The 18,625-nt window shown below is 37.8% G+C and overlaps 1 protein-coding gene across 3 annotated transcripts in view; it reads right to left on the bottom strand.

Moving 5' to 3' along the window:
• Positions 1–18,625, bottom strand: part of LOC124141953 — a 150,657-nt gene that overhangs the window by 105,219 nt on the left and 26,813 nt on the right. The window contains exons 3-9 of one of the 3 annotated variants that reach the window (XM_046510148.2): positions 15,661–15,782; positions 13,706–13,814; positions 13,157–13,252; positions 12,354–12,437; positions 8,398–8,499; positions 6,086–6,157; positions 1,561–1,917 (exon numbers count right to left, since the gene is read on the bottom strand). In XM_046510148.2, coding sequence (XP_046366104.2) covers positions 1,561–1,917; positions 6,086–6,157; positions 8,398–8,499; positions 12,354–12,437; positions 13,157–13,252; positions 13,706–13,814; positions 15,661–15,782 — 942 coding nt within the window. The remainder of the gene's footprint in view (positions 1–1,560; positions 1,918–6,085; positions 6,158–8,397; positions 8,500–12,353; positions 12,438–13,156; positions 13,253–13,705; positions 13,815–15,660; positions 15,783–18,625) is intronic. The other 2 variants (XM_046510149.2, XM_046510150.2) reach the window with 2 other exon arrangements.

Genomic DNA, 18,625 nt, shown 5'->3' with positions numbered 1-18,625 from the left:
CTACCCATCAGGATAAATTCAACAAGCAAAATATCCTCTTTTTTTTGTCATGGCACAGTGTACCACTAAATCCAATTTGAAGAGCAGGTAAAAACATAACGTAAATATTACATTCTTAAGTCAGATGGGACTGCATGTTTGTATCTGATAATATAAGCCGTATATTTAATCGATGAATATGTAGGGGCATAGTCAAGATCAAGGAAACATTTCATATGTTGGTATATCAGGCTTGTTCAAATTCTATTCCTTGTTTCTTATGATCCAGACCCACCCCTAAGCTTGCCCCAATCCCTGAATACATATTTTATTTCTAAGCACTGTTCAGAAATGACTTAAGAAAACATGTTGCTCAAGCTCTTCCTGAAGCTTATCTCGAACACCTGGTGTCATCACTGATTGGTCATTTGTGTCCAGAATCTGTATCGGCAGGTAATCAAGATTATTTTCTAGTGTTGACATTTTATAGTCACTGAATCACCTTGTTTCAAACAAGGAAACATTGCCACGCTGATGGGACCCACAGACTTTAGATGCTGCAGGCACAAAAACTCAATCACCTTGTTTCAAACAAGGAAACATTGCCACGCTGCCATCAGGACCCACAGACTTTAGATGCTGCAGGCACAAAAACTCAATCATCTTGTTTCAAACAAGGAAACATTGCCACGCTGCTATCGCAGGACCCACAGACTTTAGATGCTGCAGGCACAAAAACTCAATCACCTTGTTTCAAACAAGGAAACATTGCCACGCTGCCATCAGGACCCACAGACTTTAGACGCTGCAGGCACAAAAACTCAATCACCTTGTTTCAAACAAGGAAACATTGCCACGCTGCCATCAGGACCCACAGACTTTAGACGCTGCAGGCACAAAAACTCAATCACTTTGTTTCAAACAAGGAACCATTGCCACGCTGCCATCAGGACCCACAGACTTTAGACTAAACTCTTTAGGCTCTTCTATAGCTTATTGTGAGAAAAATATTGACACATGAGTTTATTGCAGGCCAAAAGGGCCCATACATGTTTGAAACTAGTTTGTCAGAATCAAAGGGGAGATAATCATGTAATACTATATCAGAAAAAACGAGGACATAGACGGTAAACTTCATGGCCATGCTACACTGACTAAAATTGATGAAATGGGAATCTCAGTGAAAAGTGTTTGCATCGAGTTCCAATTCTTAAGCATATAGAACGCAATATTTTGTGTACCTTAAAACCCTGCATATGTAGACATTCCTAAAAGCAACTGACTAGTAAACAGGTTTCTGAACTAAGAAAGTTTCACTGTAGTGAGATCTAGTGTTAGTGAATATGTTAAACACAATAAGGTCAGTATGTTGAACCAAATTGGTCAAATATGCTACTTGATAAATATCACTACAAGGAAGTGCTGAATGACCACAACACACAATACTAATACAATATAATTATATATCAACTTGACTAGCAAATAAAAATATGCAAAAGAAAAGTCCAAATCAAGCTGGCTAGTACTACAAAGCAAAGCTGAACGAAAAACATCCAAGGTCAATTAACAGCATCTCATTGCCTTGTTCTTGCTCTTGGAATTTTCTTTGGTCGCAGATGATTCTTCGTCCTTGCTGCGTTTTCCTGCATCACCTTTCCCCTGTTCGGTTGTCTCATTGCCTTTCTTGTCATTGCCTTTCTTGTCATTGCCTTTCTTGTCATTGCCTTTCTTGCCATCATCTTTTGTTTCGTCCTTTTTCTGATCTTTGCCTTTCTCATCTTTTTTTCCATCTTTTTTTTTATCATCATCCTTTTTTCCATCTTTATTCTTTTCATCTTCCTTGTCTTTTTTCCCTTTGGCATTGTCTCTCCCTTTCTCTGATTTCTTTCCCTCCTCTGAAGCCTCCTTGTTATCATTATCTGATTTACCCTTGGAATTCTGGGAGGTTAAAAGCATTATGGGAAAATTCAAGAGTCTGTCATTATTCAACATGTATTCTCAAATAAAATGTTGAGTACCAAGCATATGAAGTAATTATAATTCTTGAAATGATTGTTAATGACTCAAGGTATTTAAATGTGACATGATATCTACCAGGACCTATTGTCTGGTTTAAGATTTAAGCTCATAAAACTGTAAATTAGCACTTACAACTTACAAACTGACACAATTCAAGAAATGGTGTCATTGTAATAAAAAAGTTGAACTCAATTTTAGATCCAAGGGACATTCACTTGTCCTTGGTGCAACTCTGATCAGGAATTCCAGTATATGATACTGCTTATCTTTACCGAGGCAAGGGAGTTAACTGACTGGAAAGTCCAGTTTCTACCCTTGTCGAACTAGGATGAAGTTTCTGGGCTCAATTGTAGCGCCAGCAGTGGCTTTTACGAGTTATGTCACTTTTATGTCCCTCCTATTGACCAATCAGATTCCATCTCTCATATCACTTGCATTTGCTTCTCATAAAATGGTGGCACACATTGAAGATGATCTGATTGATAATCAAGATCTATATTGTAATAAAACGGGTCCTACTTCACGAAGTACATCAAATCATGTGAGCACCTTGATTAAACACATGAAAAATTTTGGAAAATATCTGTTGACGCTAAGTTGACGGTACACATGTTTTGCAATTCCTGCAATCGACCAAAATCTGCACAGCAGTTTACGAACTGGATGTCGATTTTGTTACGCAATTCTGATTGGACTATGCATAGACTCGTTATTCAAGCAAAAATAAAACTCCATAATTCCAGCCTTCTTCGGCAAGGGTGAAACTGGTCTTTTATAGTCTTTTATACTCTCTTGCCATGGGAAGATGGCTACTGTTCCGTAGAAGAACACTTCTTATCACTCCAACCTTTCAGTTCATCAAATAATCCATATACCACAATGACATCAGTGAGTGAGGACAGTGTGATGGCGTTACACCTGCTACCATAGTTTCACAGGTAAGCCTAACGTGTGTTCAAACTCAGATATAAGCCCACTGTTCCATCATGAACCAAAGATGTACATAGATGTTTATCTGTGCATAAACATATTAACCCTCCTGGACCATCATACTTCCACATGCCAAACATAACAAACTATGGTTGAAATCCATGTTAAGTGTTTAATTCTCTGACATGAGCTAAGTCCCCTTGTGATTAAGGACTGACATTTAATATCCTTGGTGGTTTTTTTTGTTAGAGACAGAAAAACGTCTTCTGTCACATTATCAAGATTTACATTTTATTTTGATGAAAGGAGAAGTTAAGTTTTTGTGACATATTTTGACAATTTTTTTCAGGACATACAGCATGCCTATTAAACAACTTTTTTGTTGTATTAATTACGTGAGGCCAAAATTTTCTTCTGAAAACCTCTGGAACAAATTAGTTTTTTTTAAAACATTCTCAGGCCCCCGCCCAGAATATCAAATGTTCAGTCCTTATATCTGAGAGAATATGGCAGCCGTGTCTGGTGCAGTCTATTACTTGACAATGTAACTGTGATATACCAATACCAAACACTGTGCAAATGCTTCACCAAACAACATGCTTCAAGACACATTCAAAATACTATTTTCTCAATCTGATGAAGTTACAATATTCAGATTTTCATTTTGTGACATATTGTTTTACATTTCTTTTTAAATTAATAATTTATCAAGAGACAGCCTTCGTTGAATTTCAGCACTGAAGAACTTTTATTTTCCAAGATACACCCAAAGTATTTCTACCTTATACTGGTACGACACATGAAGTCACCTCCTACCTATTCCCATGTAGTCATATTTATTTGTTTTCATTCATTATTTAATATTTGTTGGAACAGGTATATATGTTTCATACAGAATATTCATTACAATGATACAATTTGTTGATACTATTATTCAGTGACTATTTACGGTCAGGAACTAGGGTTATGAGGATGGCTTCTTTCTAGGAAATAGCTTCCTTGACTATAGGAACTGGCTTGACTATAGGAACTGGCTTGACTCTAGGAACTGGCTTGACTATAGGAACTGGCTTGACTCTAGGAACTGGCTTGACTATAGGCACTGGCTTGACTCTATGCACTGTCTGTAGGACTATATGACCTGGCTTGACTCTATGCACTGTCTGTAGGACTATGTGACCTGGCTTGACTCTATGCACTGTCTGTAGGACTATATGACCTGGGTTTATAGGACCTAGGGATACAACAGGGAATGATCAAGCGATGTAAGATCATCTTACATTGCAATGATTACAGTGATGTCTTGTTTGCCAGGATGAAACAAGAGGTGAGATATTACCTGGTTTACAGTTTATGTATAAAAAGGATTTGTCATCAAAATTCTTATCAAAGTGAAATGATTTTTTATTGAGCTTTTAAACGTATGATAATGGTGAAATGAAAAAGTTTATTTTTAACTTGGTTTTCAAACTATGAACCTGGATAAAAGCACCAAATACAAAATATTTCCACATTAAGTAGCCATCTTTTGTTAAACATATCTTGCAAAATTTTCTGTTTACAAACGACATACTCAAACTGTAATTTATGAACCTCCAGTGACATCTCCCTACTGTTCTCGAGTCAAGTTAGATCTCATAAACAGGGATGTAATGATAGCCTGAGGATTATATATAATATCCAAGGGATATTAGTAATACAACTAAGGTTTAGATTGTAACATATGAATGTTTCTCGCAAGAAATTTTGTTTTGCATTTTAACACAATGTAATAAAATGTAAAATCAAATGACAAATTTTTTCTTTATATTCCTGAGGATTGAACTCGCAACCTTTATATCTTTAGCCCAGTGAGTGTACCAGTAGGGTACACAGGCGCTGATAAATCTCTATTCTTTGAAGAATGTCTTTTTCAAGTAACGTACGCCAGCAAAAGATATTTTATGCCTGTTTCCTAAGGTTCATGGAAAGTTTGAAACATACAACTTCCCTTCGGCCTATTATGATATTTAAAACCCGGGGATGTGGGTTTTAAATATCACAAAAACCCTCAGATGTACTTTATCGTACACATAGATTCTGAAATAGATTTTCTAATTGTAACTGTCCAAAAGGGAGAAAATTATTTGACTCCTATCTTTTTTGTTTCCTCTGCGTCTTTGTATAATCATATGTACCAAACTTCAGCAGGAACCGATGGTATATTAGACATTTATAAGAATGAGACCAATGTACGATATATATATTAGCCAAATAGACATCGAGAAGAGATGGTGCTTTACTTTTTTACAGGTGTATGTATACTACTCAAAAGAAGTTAAGGACCACCCATTTCTTCCTTATTTTTATAGTTAATCTGTCATGCCACGAGATTAACTGTAGTAATAAGAAAGAATTAGGAAGTCCTTTACTTCTTTTGAGTAGTATATGACCATCATGATACGGAAGTGTAGGTATCATAATTTCATGACTTTGGAAGCTGCTTGATCAGTGACATTTGTTAACATATACCGGTACTCAAAGGGGAGTCTGTCCTTAACATTTGAGCAACTTTTTCTGTATGCGATGTAAAGCAATTTTGACTAGATTTTTCTACACTTCGTTGAATTTGGAACAAAATGTACAGCTGTTTCAATCAGAGGTGGTTACTGTGGTTTGAAACCTCTGATTGACCAATCATAATTATTTTGTAAAATTATTGTTCCATTCTATTTACATTTGAGAAATTAATTATCAATGGACCTGTAAACCAAGTAATTACCCAAAAACTTAGGATGGTGAAGGGTGGAGACAATTTGACATCAATTTATTCTGTAGGTAAGTTTGTATTAGCAGTTCATTTCTAAAGAGGATTTTAGCCAAAATTGTAAAATTGTTCTTAGAATATAAATTGCTGATTTGATCAAATTAAAATCTTTAAGCCAAAGTCACATTATCATAGCAAATGAAGTTCAGTGCTTTTCCTTAAACATTTGAAATACATTCAAGTGATTCTATGTACAATGATCTTTTTCAAGGCTCTTATTAGTCAAACATGCACAGCATACAAAGTGCTGATTGGTTAACATGCACAGCATACTGAGTGCTGATTGGTTGAACATGCACATTACACTAAGTGCTGACTGGCTGAACATCATACTCAATGTTGATTGGTTACCTCTTTGTTACCATCAGGGTCATAACGATCACCCCAATACATCTGATAAGAGTGATCTATTCCTAAAGACTCCTGTCAAGTGCAGATAGGAAGAAATGTCAAAAATGTCAAAACATGTTGAATTATGAACAAAGGAAAATCAACTGAAAAATAATCATGTGCAGATTATAAATGCTTTCAAATCAAATATAAAAAAAACATTATCATTTTTCAGCATTAATATCTGAAATTAGAAACATTATCACAAAGTGGAATAATGTACCAGATGTAAGGCTAAAAAAAAATAATAATCTTGGTTCTCAGGCACCGCCAGCTTCATCACAAAGTCTGCAGCGGGTTTCCTTGTTATTTCCATATTTTTAAAAAAAACTTAAAATACTTAAATATTCCAAATCCAACAGTAGTCAAATACTGTATTCCAGTGTCTTACTCATCAAGGAATACATTTATGTACGGAGGCCCTTTCCCAGGTTGATTGAACACAACTTTTTATTTGGTTACACAACTGTTTATATAGTTACATACTAGTTTGAACCCCCCCCCCCAAAAAAAAGACACCACCAGCCCACACTATATTTTCAAAAAACATTGCCTGAGAACCAATTCTTTCATTTTTTTAAGCCTAACACATGTTGAAGTACAATCTCATTAAAATCAGATCTTTTAATCCAATTTGATACCTCAATCAGTCAAGATTTGATGCCTCTCAATAGGAAGACACATCAGGTGAACATGCCAATCAGTGTTGAGGATTCTAAATTTATCAGCATTCAGAGCAGCATATCTGAATTTCTGTATCTCAAAAATGAATGTAAACAGGCAGTTCCAAATGGAGAAAAATAACACCTTTACTGAGTTATTTTATGCATAGTTCAAAAAGGATGTACAATGGAGGGACCGTTTCTGTTTTGTGCAGACTTCCAAATGGGGACAGATAGTGGTAAAGAAATAGCTGAATAGCTTATGAAAGCTGACATCTGATTGGCTCAAAACAAATATTAATTGGGCACTCCTAGTTCACTCAGTGTTCACCTGACAGACCCTCTATGCTTGTGGCTGAAGTGTAACATTTCTAGAAAGTCTACGTACAAGTAGAGGCCAAAAAATTTTCAATTCCAATGATAGGATTTACACCCACGGACCTTCTGATGCCAGGTCAGATGCTTTGTCTACATGACCAGAGAAGTTAACCATGTCAGCAAGCTAACAAGGTAAGAGTGTCATCTATGGGATGACTCCACGCTCTGCTACTCCCCAACAAACCGAAGGCACGTCCCTGGCCACATAGTTGGGCGCTAATGCAGTAGCCATAAAATTTCCAATTTCAGGGATGGGATTCGAACCACAGGCATTCTGACCCAAGGACGGACACCTTGTCCACATGACCAAAGAGCTGATAAGGTGGATAACTCCATGTCCTGCTACATTCAGACTTTCTTTTGAGCGTGATGAGGACTTTGACTAAGATGATGAATGACAATAGTTCTGAAAAGTGACATCATCATCGACTGTTTGTGAGAAATAGAGATGAATTGTGAGCCAGGTATCACTGAGTTATCAGGCAACTAATCACTTATCAAAATAGTGAGTTGGGTTTTCAATTATGTATGTCAAAAGAGTCTGCTTATTGCTTGAGGAAAGCCTGATGTGATGCAGGTCTTAGACAGTACCACTTTGGTGAAATGTGTAATATGGTGCAGACAGACCATCATAGACTTAAACCTATGACTATGATGCTAAGGGACATGACTATGAGACCTTTGGACCACTGGCCTATCCTTGAATCAGCAATTGTGAAAGAAGTTTATAACATGTCTATTTAAAGCATGCATTTAGAATTTTTAGAGACGTGTATCCATTAATGTTTTTCACTCGTTTCAAATGTCTCTATCACAGAAGTGGACCCAGGAGATCAGGGAAATATTTAGGGGTTTCAAATTTAAATTCTTCAGGGTTTTTTTCATAATAGTTTTTTTATTCAAAATGTGATGAAAGAGTATCTAAACTGATGATTTTAAATTTCAAGGCTATCATTATATTATATGAAAGTCATTGGGGGCCATCTGTGACTTTGAAATCATTCGAACCCCTTGAACATCCCCCCCCCCCCCCCCCCGATTCTGCCACTGTAACATCCGATGGTGTGAGCACAAAACTGGGGTGTGAATTTACACTACATCAGCCAGGCAGGGCCTGTGATGGTCATCCTTTGTAGCCCCATTCCTTCACTAATGTAGCCAGTAGACTGAGACTTAGCTTCATTGTTTATTTGTATATTTAGATAAGCATGGATCTAGTTAAAAATAATTTACCTTTTTCTTGTCATTGATTTTTGGAAGCTTGGTGACATGGCTATCGTCTTTGGATTTCTTCTGAGATTCTTTCTTGGTATCACTCTTCTTGTCACTTTCATCCTTCATGAAAAATAGAAATTACAGGAGAATGTAATTCATAATTCAAGTAAATATAAGGAACAAATCAACATAAAGTCTGATGACAGTGAAATGTATAAAAGATCAAACAAATACAAAAATAAAAGTGTGCAAAAAAATAAAAAATCTTATTTAAAAAATCTTTAATGTCATCTTTGTGTATAGTTTTCAGTTTTACTTTATTCAGTAAATTCTACTTTCAACACATCAAGGCTATAAATAATAAAGGAACATATCACAGTTAGTAATGATATGCATCAGTAAAACAAATAAAGTTTGCTGATGAAGTGTTTGAATGATCAACCATTACATGAAACACAAGCTGTCCAAATGCTCAACAAATCAAGGGAGACAACCCTATAGAGCTTTAAGACCTCCTCCGTGGTCTAGTGGTAGAGCGCCCGCTCAGAGAGCAGAAGGTTCGAGATTCGATCCCCGGCCGCGTCATACCAAAAGACATTAAAAGATGCACTAGGCATTAAGGGACTAAAACAAGGACTGGTCGGTTCGGAGTCAGTATACTGTGTCTGAGTGGGGTATTGATGTTAAACTGGTATCTCAGTGGGCTAGCACTATAAATTGGCATCAGTCCGGACTAGTACAAGCAGCCACACACACAGACACACATGTGCATGCATGTTGCTATAAAAGGGGAATAATCTTGAACATGACGTTAAACTCAATTTCACCTCGCCTTACCTATAGAGCATTAAAAATATAAGCACTTCAAACATTTATTCTTTTCATATATAGGTAAGTTTTCTACTGTTTTTCAACTTTATGAACTATGAAATAACATAATTAACTATATTTTCCCTTCACTTCTAGCCACATATTAATAGGGAAAACATAACCCCGGAACCACCAGTATTTGAATTTGCTACTAATTATAACATTATTCATGCAACTACAAATCTACTCTTTCTACTGTAACACCGAGCAATACTACAAAAAAAAAACACTATCTATATAAGCATCAAGTTATACACACTACAGCCATACAACACTATCTATACAAGCATCGAGTTATACACACTACAGCCATACAACACTATCTATACAAGCATCGAGTTATACACACTACAGCCATACAACACTATCTATACAAGCATCGAGTTATACACACTACAGCCATACAACACTATCTATACAAGCATCGAGTTATACACACTACAGCCATACAACGCTATCTATACAAGCATCAAGTTATACACACTACAGCCATACAACACTATCTATACAAGCATCGAGTTATACACACTACAGCAAAACAACACTATCTATACAAGCATCGAGTTATACACACTACAGCCATACAACACTATCTATACAAGCATCGAGTTATACACACTACAGCCATACAACACTATCTATACAAGCATCGAGTTATACACACTACAGCCATACAACGCTATCTATACAAGCATCAAGTTATACACACTACAGCCATACAACGCTATCTATACAAGCATCAAGTATTGCATTGACAGCCATACAACACTATCTATACAAGCATCGAGTTATACACACTACAGCAAAACAACACTATCTATACAAGCATCGAGTTATACACACTACAGCCATACAACATTATTTATACAAGCATCAAGTTATACACACTACAGCCATACAACACTATCTATACAAGCATCAAGTATTGCATTGACAGCCATACAACACTATCTATACAAGCATCAAGTATTGCATTGACAGCCATACAACACTATCTATACAAGCATCAAGTTATACACACTACAGCCATACAACGCTATCTATACAAGCATCAAGTATTGCATTGACAGCCATACAACACTATCTATACAAGCATCAAGTTATACACACTACAGCCATACAACATTATCTATACAAGCATCAAGTATTGTATTGACAGCCATACAACACTATCTATACAAGCATCAAGTATTGCATTGACAGCCATACAACACTATCTATACAAGCATCAAGCATTGCATTGACAGCCATACAACACTATCTATACAAGCATCAAGTATTGCATTGACAGCCATACAACACTATCTATACAAGCATCAAGTATTGCATTGACAGCCATACAACACTATCTATACAAGCATCAAGTATTGCATTGACAGCCATACAACACTATCTATACAAGCATCAAGTATTACATTGACAGCCATACAACACTATCTATACAAGCATCAAGTATTGCATTGACAGCCATACAACACTATCTATACAAGCATCAAGTATTGCATTGACAGCCATACAACACTATCTATACAAGCATCAAGTATTGCATTGACAGCCATACAACACTATCTATACAAGCATCAAGTATTGCATTGACAGCCATACAACACTATCTATACAAGCATCAAGTATTGCATTGACAGCCATACAACACTATCTATACAAGCATCAAGTATTGCATTGACAGCCATACAACACTATCTATACAAGCATCAAGTATTGCATTGACAGCCATACAACACTATCTATACAAGCATCAAGTATTGCATTGACAGCCATACAACACTATCTATACAAGCATCAAGTATTGCATTGACAGCCATACAACACTATCTATACAAGCATCAAGTATTGCATTGACAGCCATACAACACTATCTATACAAGCATCAAGTATTGCATTGACAGCCATACAACACTATCTATACAAGCATCAAGTATTACATTGACAGCCATACAACACTATCTATACAAGCATCAAGTATTGCATTGACAGCCATACAACACTATCTATACAAGCATCAAGTATTGCATTGACAGCCATACAACACTATCTATACAAGCATCAAGTATTGCATTGACAGCCATACAACACTATCTATACAAGCATCAAGTATTGCATTGACAGCCATACAACACTATCTATACAAGCATCAAGTTATACACACTACAGCCATACAACACTATCTACACAAGCATCAAGTATTACATTGACAGCCATACAACACTATCTATACAAGCATCAAGTATTGCATTGACAGCCATACAACACTATCTATACAAGCATCAAGTATTGCATTGACAGCCATACAACACTATCTATACAAGCATCAAGTATTGCATTGACAGCCATACAACACTATCTATACAAGCATCAAGTATTGCATTGACAGCCATACAACACTATCTATACAAGCATCAAGTATTGCATTGACAGCCATACAACACTATCTATACAAGCATCAAGTATTGCATTGACAGCCATACAACACTATCTATACAAGCATCAAGTATTGCATTGACAGCCATACAACATTATCTATACAAGCATCAAGTATTGCATTGACAGCCATACAACACTATCTATACAAGCATCAAGTATTGCATTGACAGCCATACAACACTATCTATACAAGCATCAAGTATTGCATTGACAGCCATACAACACTATCTATACAAGCATCAAGTATTGCATTGACAGCCATACAACACTATCTATACAAGCATCAAGTATTGCATTGACAGCCATACAACACTATCTATACAAGCATCAAGTATTACATTGACAGCCATACAACACTATCTATACAAGCATCAAGTATTGCATTGACAGCCATACAACACTATCTATACAAGCATCAAGTATTGCATTGACAGCCATACAACATTATCTATACAAGCATCAAGTATTGCATTGACAGCCATACAACACTATCTACACAAGCATCAAGTATTGCATTGACAGCCATACAACACTATCTACACAAGCATCAAGTATTGCATTGACAGCCATGCTCCAACATAATTTAGCGGCAAACAATATTGGATAAAGACAAAATGAAAGCTGTGTTTGTGACTGATACTGTATTTTCCTTTTCAACTTACAATGGACGGTAGCTTGTTGCTCTTTGCATCATCATCATCTGACTCAAAATCTGAATCATACTTGCCATCTGAATCTTCACCCCTCTGTGGATGAAATGAAACAATTTTGCATTATATGGCACAAAGAAGTTGAACAAGACCACACTGATTCAACTGTTAAATTTGCATCCACATTTTAGAAAGTTTGAGGCGGGAGACATTTGTATTTTGTTTAAACGAACTGGCCCATGGATCTGTGTACAGTAACTGTTGATGGATGTTATTCACGTGAAACATGAATGTTTGGTAGGTTTTGTTTTTCTGTTTGTTGTTGTTTAATGCCATACTCAGCAATATTACAGCTGGCAATCTGTAAATAATCGAGTCTGGACCACACAATCCAGTGACTGATGTCATTGTTGTTGCTGGGTAACTTCTGATATATTCTTACTCCGAATCCTGACGGGTTACTATTTCTTTTATAAGATAAGATAATATATATTCAGACCTTTTCATTTTTTAGCAGGAAGCTAATTAGGGACCAAAGGCCTATCACTGTTATTTTGGACACAGCACATGATATACCCTAAGACACAGGTCAGATTGCACAGTTAGTTATCAAAGTCATCATCCCAATTTAACACAATATGACAACACAACATGACCACACAACAAGACAACACAACAAGACAACACAACAAGACAACACAACAAGACATATTTCATTAAGTAAGGTTATCATCAAACTACAACACAGATTTAAGAAGTCCACCACCAATGCAGACAGTTAACATCATCACTTGACTATAGGTGCTGCAGCTTACCGATCTCTTCGCCTTGCCACGGGGGGTGTCATCATAGTCTTTGGTGGAGTAGGCCCACAGGTCCATGAGGTAGCGACGCTGCTGGTACTCCTCCTCCTACAGCATTGCAAACATGTTTTCAGATTTGCAGGGGTTAGTAAGTATTTTGCCCATTTATTTGAAAATGTTGAGATTTCAACATACACACACAAAGCTGTAAACTTATAGTGATTATTGACAATTAAGTGAACTTTCACGCATATGAAACTGCAATGACAAATAAATTCACCTTGTGAGAATGCAGAGAAATGAACAGAATTCTGATTTTGATCAAATTAAATAAATAAATTAAGTATGCACTTTGTCAGGCCACATGCACCATTATTTAAACTTGAGATCAAGTAAAAATACCTATTAAGAAATGTATACAACTGCAGAGATAATTCAGATTTAATAAAAGATTTAGCCCATCTGACTGCAGCAGATTAGTCAGTCTGTTATTTATTTACTTGTGTCTTACTGTTCCAGATGTAAAACAACAATCACTATACATGACTATCTCCCTCTCACCCAGTCATCTTTGTTGTATATCGGCTGTACAGTTTCCAGACGACGAGCGATGGTGACGTTCTCCTCCGCAATCTTCTCCAGCTGCTTATGTTTGTAGGGATAGTTCAGGCTGAAACAGAGGCTTGCATTTACACAAGACATTACAGTAACAGAAATCCTCAGACCATCATTCCATTTAGTTTCACACATGTGAAGGTGGTAGCTGTGTAGTTAAAGCATTTACTTGTCACCAAAAGGTTTAATATTCTACATGGGACAATGATCAAAGCCCATTTTTTTCTATTCCCCCTACCGCCTAACCTCAGTGATGATATTGCCAGAATATTGATAATAATGGTGGAATAACTCCCTGACACATGTGAGAAACTGAATGTAGTGAGTGAATGTTGCTTTACACCACTGAGAGCATGTGCAATGATTTCATCATCAAACCATGATGAAATGCAATCAGTCAAGTCATCGAGTCTGACAACCAGATGTTCTCCAGCTCTCTTTCACAATAAGCAGTTGGATCTATTCTTCCTAGGATTCTCCCCAGGATAGCAAGTATCCAAAGTGCATCTCACACACTCCAGGTGACCTTCACGTAACTGACCTTAAAATCACACACTCCAGATGACCTTCATCTAACTGACCTTCATCTCACACACTCCAGGTGACCTTCACCTAACTGACCTGCATCTCACACACTCCAGGTGACCTTCACCTAACTGACCTTCATCTCACAGACTCCAGGTGACCTTCATCTAACTGACCTGCATCTCACACACTCCAGGTGACCTTCATCTAACTGACCTGCATCTCACACACACCAGGTGACCTTCATCTAACTGACCTGCATCTCACACACTTCAGGTGACCTTCATCTAACTGACCTGCATCTCACACACTCCAGGTGACCTTCACCTAACTGACCTGCATCTCACACACTTCAGGTGACCTTCACCTAACTGACCTGCATCTCACACACTCCAGGTGACCTTCACCTAACTGACCTGCATCTCACACACTTCAGGTGACCTTCATCTAACTGACCTGCATCTCACACACTCCAGGTGACCTTCACCTAACTGACCTGCATCTCACACACTTCAGGTGACCTTCACCTAACTGACCTGCATCTCACACACTTCAGGTGACCTTCATCTAACTGACGTGCATCTCACACACTTCAGGTGACCTTCATCTAACTGACCTTCATCTCACACACTCCAGATGACCTTCACCTAACTGACTTGCATCTCACACACTCCATGAGACCTTCATCTAACTGACCTGCATCTCACACACTCCAGGTGACCTTCACCTAACTGACCTGCATCTCACACACTTCAGATGACCTTCATCTAACTGACCTTCATCTCACACACTTCAGGTGACCTTCATCTAACTGACCTGCATCTCACACACTCCAGATGACCTTCACCTAACTGACCTGCATCTCACACACTCCAGGTGACCTTTACCTAACTGACCTGCATCCCACACACTCCATGAGACCTTCATCTAACTGACCTGCATCTCACACACTCCAGATGACCTTCACCTAACTGACCTGCATCTCACACACTTCAGATGACCTTCATCTAACTGACCTGCATCTCACACACTCCAGATGACCTTCACCTAACTGACTTGCATCTCACACACTTCAGGTGACCTTCATCTAACTGACCTGCATCTCACACACTCCAGGTGACCTTCACATAACTGACCTTCATCTCACACACTTCAGATGACCTTCACATAACTGACCTGCATCTCACACACTCCAGGTGACCTTCACATAACTGACCTGCATCTCACACACTCCAGGTGACCTTCACCTAACTGACCTGCATCTCACACACTCCAGGTGACCTTCACATTACTGACCTGCATCTCACACACTCCAGGTGACCTTCATCTAACTGACCTGCATCTCACACACTCCAGGTGACCTTCACATAACTGACCTGCGGGGCTCATGCTCCAGGTTCCAGTTGTCAATGCGTCCGTGCGTCCTCATGATCTGCGTCATCTTCTGCAGCAGCAGTTTGTTCTCGTGGTCCACCTCTGCCATCTTCTCCTCCTCTTTCTGGAATAAAGGTCAAGGTCATTTCAAAATGTCAGAATTACATAAATAATTCTGTCATCACACGACGTTTGTCATGCAAACAATATTGTTCAGCTAAAATATTTAAAATCTAAGTGCACATTTACCATTAATAATCTTTTGCTTGATCCCTTCTCCTTGAATTGTTCAACTATTTTAATGGAACCAGTCTTTTGACAAGTGGTTTTAGATTTGTGGATGTTATTGATTAGCCTATTTGATGGACAGTTGTTTTATTTGGAATTATTTATTTCCATGCATCACCTGCACATCACTGAAAACCAATATAATGTTTATGAACATTGTGAACACAAAATAGTTTTCCATGCCACTCTCTTTCTGAGTCAAGTCTTGTAACTGTGAACATACAGGACAACTGATTCTGCCTGGTAAGCGGAACGCAGAGAAAATCAAAGTTGTAATGATATTGATCAAACTAATTAATGAAAGCAGCATCCTTTTTGTCAACCAAATGCCCCGCTTTTTTAAATATCTACCAAACATTGTATTCAAATACAGTGAAAATTTAGAAGATTTCCAGGTTTGAAGTTTCTTTTACAATGAGGGTTCCACGGGGCACACAGAATATATGATACACACAGTTTGTGTCCTCTTACTCATAAATCTACTGCCCTCGGGGAATGTAACACAAGCAAGCTTGGGAACATACCTCGCACTGACCATTTCTAGAAGGAACCTGGGATTTTGTTCAACAGACTTCTCAAATGGTGAAACTTCAGCGCATCAAATACTCACTAACCCCCAAATACATGAAAACACATAATTCTGTCGATAGTGTTAATACATTCAGTTCATAACCAATTCATCAATCAGCTCATGACACAATTCCATTTGTTTGCAATTGATTTTTCACCGAAACAGATTTTGTTGTTTGACAAAGCAGTCAGCCATTTCAAGCTATATTCCATCACCCTGTAAATAACCAAGTCTGGGCCATCCCATACACTTGTCATAGGTCTCTCTAAATTCAAGAACAATGGCAGTAATATTTGACCAAAACGAAATAATATACCCTCAAGAAAGTTCTTTGCCAAATGAGATATCCCCTCATATGCCATTATGTAGCTATCCTGACTAAAGCACATGAAGCATAACAGAATCTCACTCTTTGGTCTCATTGTGTGTTCTGGCATCTGAGGGGAATGCATGTGGGGAGATCTATGTTTGTTTGTTTGTTTGTTTGTTTGTTCGTTCGTTCGTTCGTTCGTTTGTTCGTTCGTTCGTTCGTTCGCACTCAGCAATAATCCAACTATATAATGGCGGTCTGTAAATAATTGAGTTGGAACAGACAATCCAGTGATTGACATCATGAGCATCAACCCACACATTTGGGATACTACGACATGCATCAACCAAACAGTGAGCCTGACCACCCAATCCCCCTAGTCGCCTCTTACAACAAGCATAGTCTTCTTTTATGGCAATCGTGGGTTGTTAAAGACCTATTCTATCCCGGATCTTCACAGGTCGGCGAGGATTTGATGTAATAGAACAAACAGAATCGGGCAGAATCAAGAATATGCATTGTATGGATTTTCCCAATTATAGATACCCCATACATAAGTATACCACACTGGTCATTTAATACAGGGGGTGGGGGGTGGTGGGGAGAAGGGTCAGAGGACTGTATCATATTTTGCAGATCCCCCAGTTGTGATTTTTCATAACCCCCTTCATCTTACCGCCCCTCCCTCCCCTATAATATAAGGGTAACCCTATTTTGCAGGGCATTACCATTTGCAGAACGAGGGTAGATAAAAAGACTGAGGGATTCTGCAAATGATAATGCCCTGAAGTTACCGTTATCATAGCTAAAATGGATAGAATTTGTTATCAAAAAAATAAAAACAACAATATCAGTTTTGAAACATTTAGTGCAATCAGCATGAATTTCACTGACCCACTTTCACAGATATGGAAACTTCATAGAACAAACCAGATGACATCACTATTGAAAGTGACGTCACCTATCCTTATCCCAATGACGTCACCTAACAACGTGACCCAGGATGATGTTTCTAAAATTATTAAAATCATCAAAGTTTAATTCCCATTGACAGGAACACATCTGATAACTTTCAAAATCAATGGAAAAGGTTTTATAACTGGAATACTGTTAAAAGCGACATTAAACCCAACTCACTCACTCACTCTTTACTTATAAGCAGCAGAATCTCTGCTGTTGAATGATTGCTCACTCAATGCGGCAACCCAACTCATCAGCAATCGATCATTTCTACTTTCCATTATAACTCTCATAAACAGAAGCATCTTAAAACACAAGCCATTGATTTATTATAGACTTGGTTCACATTGATCAACATCTTACAAACTGAGAAAAGAAATCACCATGCTACTCATCTATTTATGAGAAACACAATGAAATTATTCCGACTTGGACGTATATATTCATTTGTTGTTTATACATTCTATTGCACTGCTCGACACCATGTCAGACCACCGGGGAACAGACAATGGATCCTGGAGAACAAAGGTAATTCTTCAAGCAGACAGGTAAGTAAACACCTGGGCCATTGGATCTAGATAGGAGCCTGGTTCACAGGAAAAACAGCAGCGATGATGGTCAATACCTCTTCAGTGTGTTTACCAAGCACAAGAAGCAAACAATTGATCAACATTGGATAAACATTCTCGCAGGAAACGACATGCCAGTGATAAAAGGATTTTTTTTATGTGAACGAAAGTGATTGAAAAAAACCCTTTTATTTGAGATAATAATGTATTTGAGTGAGTGAGTGAGTGAGTGAGTGAGTGAGTGAGTGAGTGAGTGAGTGAGTGAGTGA

The sequence above is a fragment of the Haliotis rufescens genome, unplaced genomic scaffold, assembly GCF_023055435.1.
Source record: "Haliotis rufescens isolate VD_foot unplaced genomic scaffold, xgHalRufe1.0.p SCAF_3, whole genome shotgun sequence".
In the NCBI taxonomy this organism is placed as follows: domain Eukaryota; kingdom Metazoa; phylum Mollusca; class Gastropoda; order Lepetellida; family Haliotidae; genus Haliotis; species Haliotis rufescens.
The sequence above is the reverse complement of the archived record's forward strand: the minus strand, read 5'-3'. Positions and strand labels throughout refer to the sequence as shown.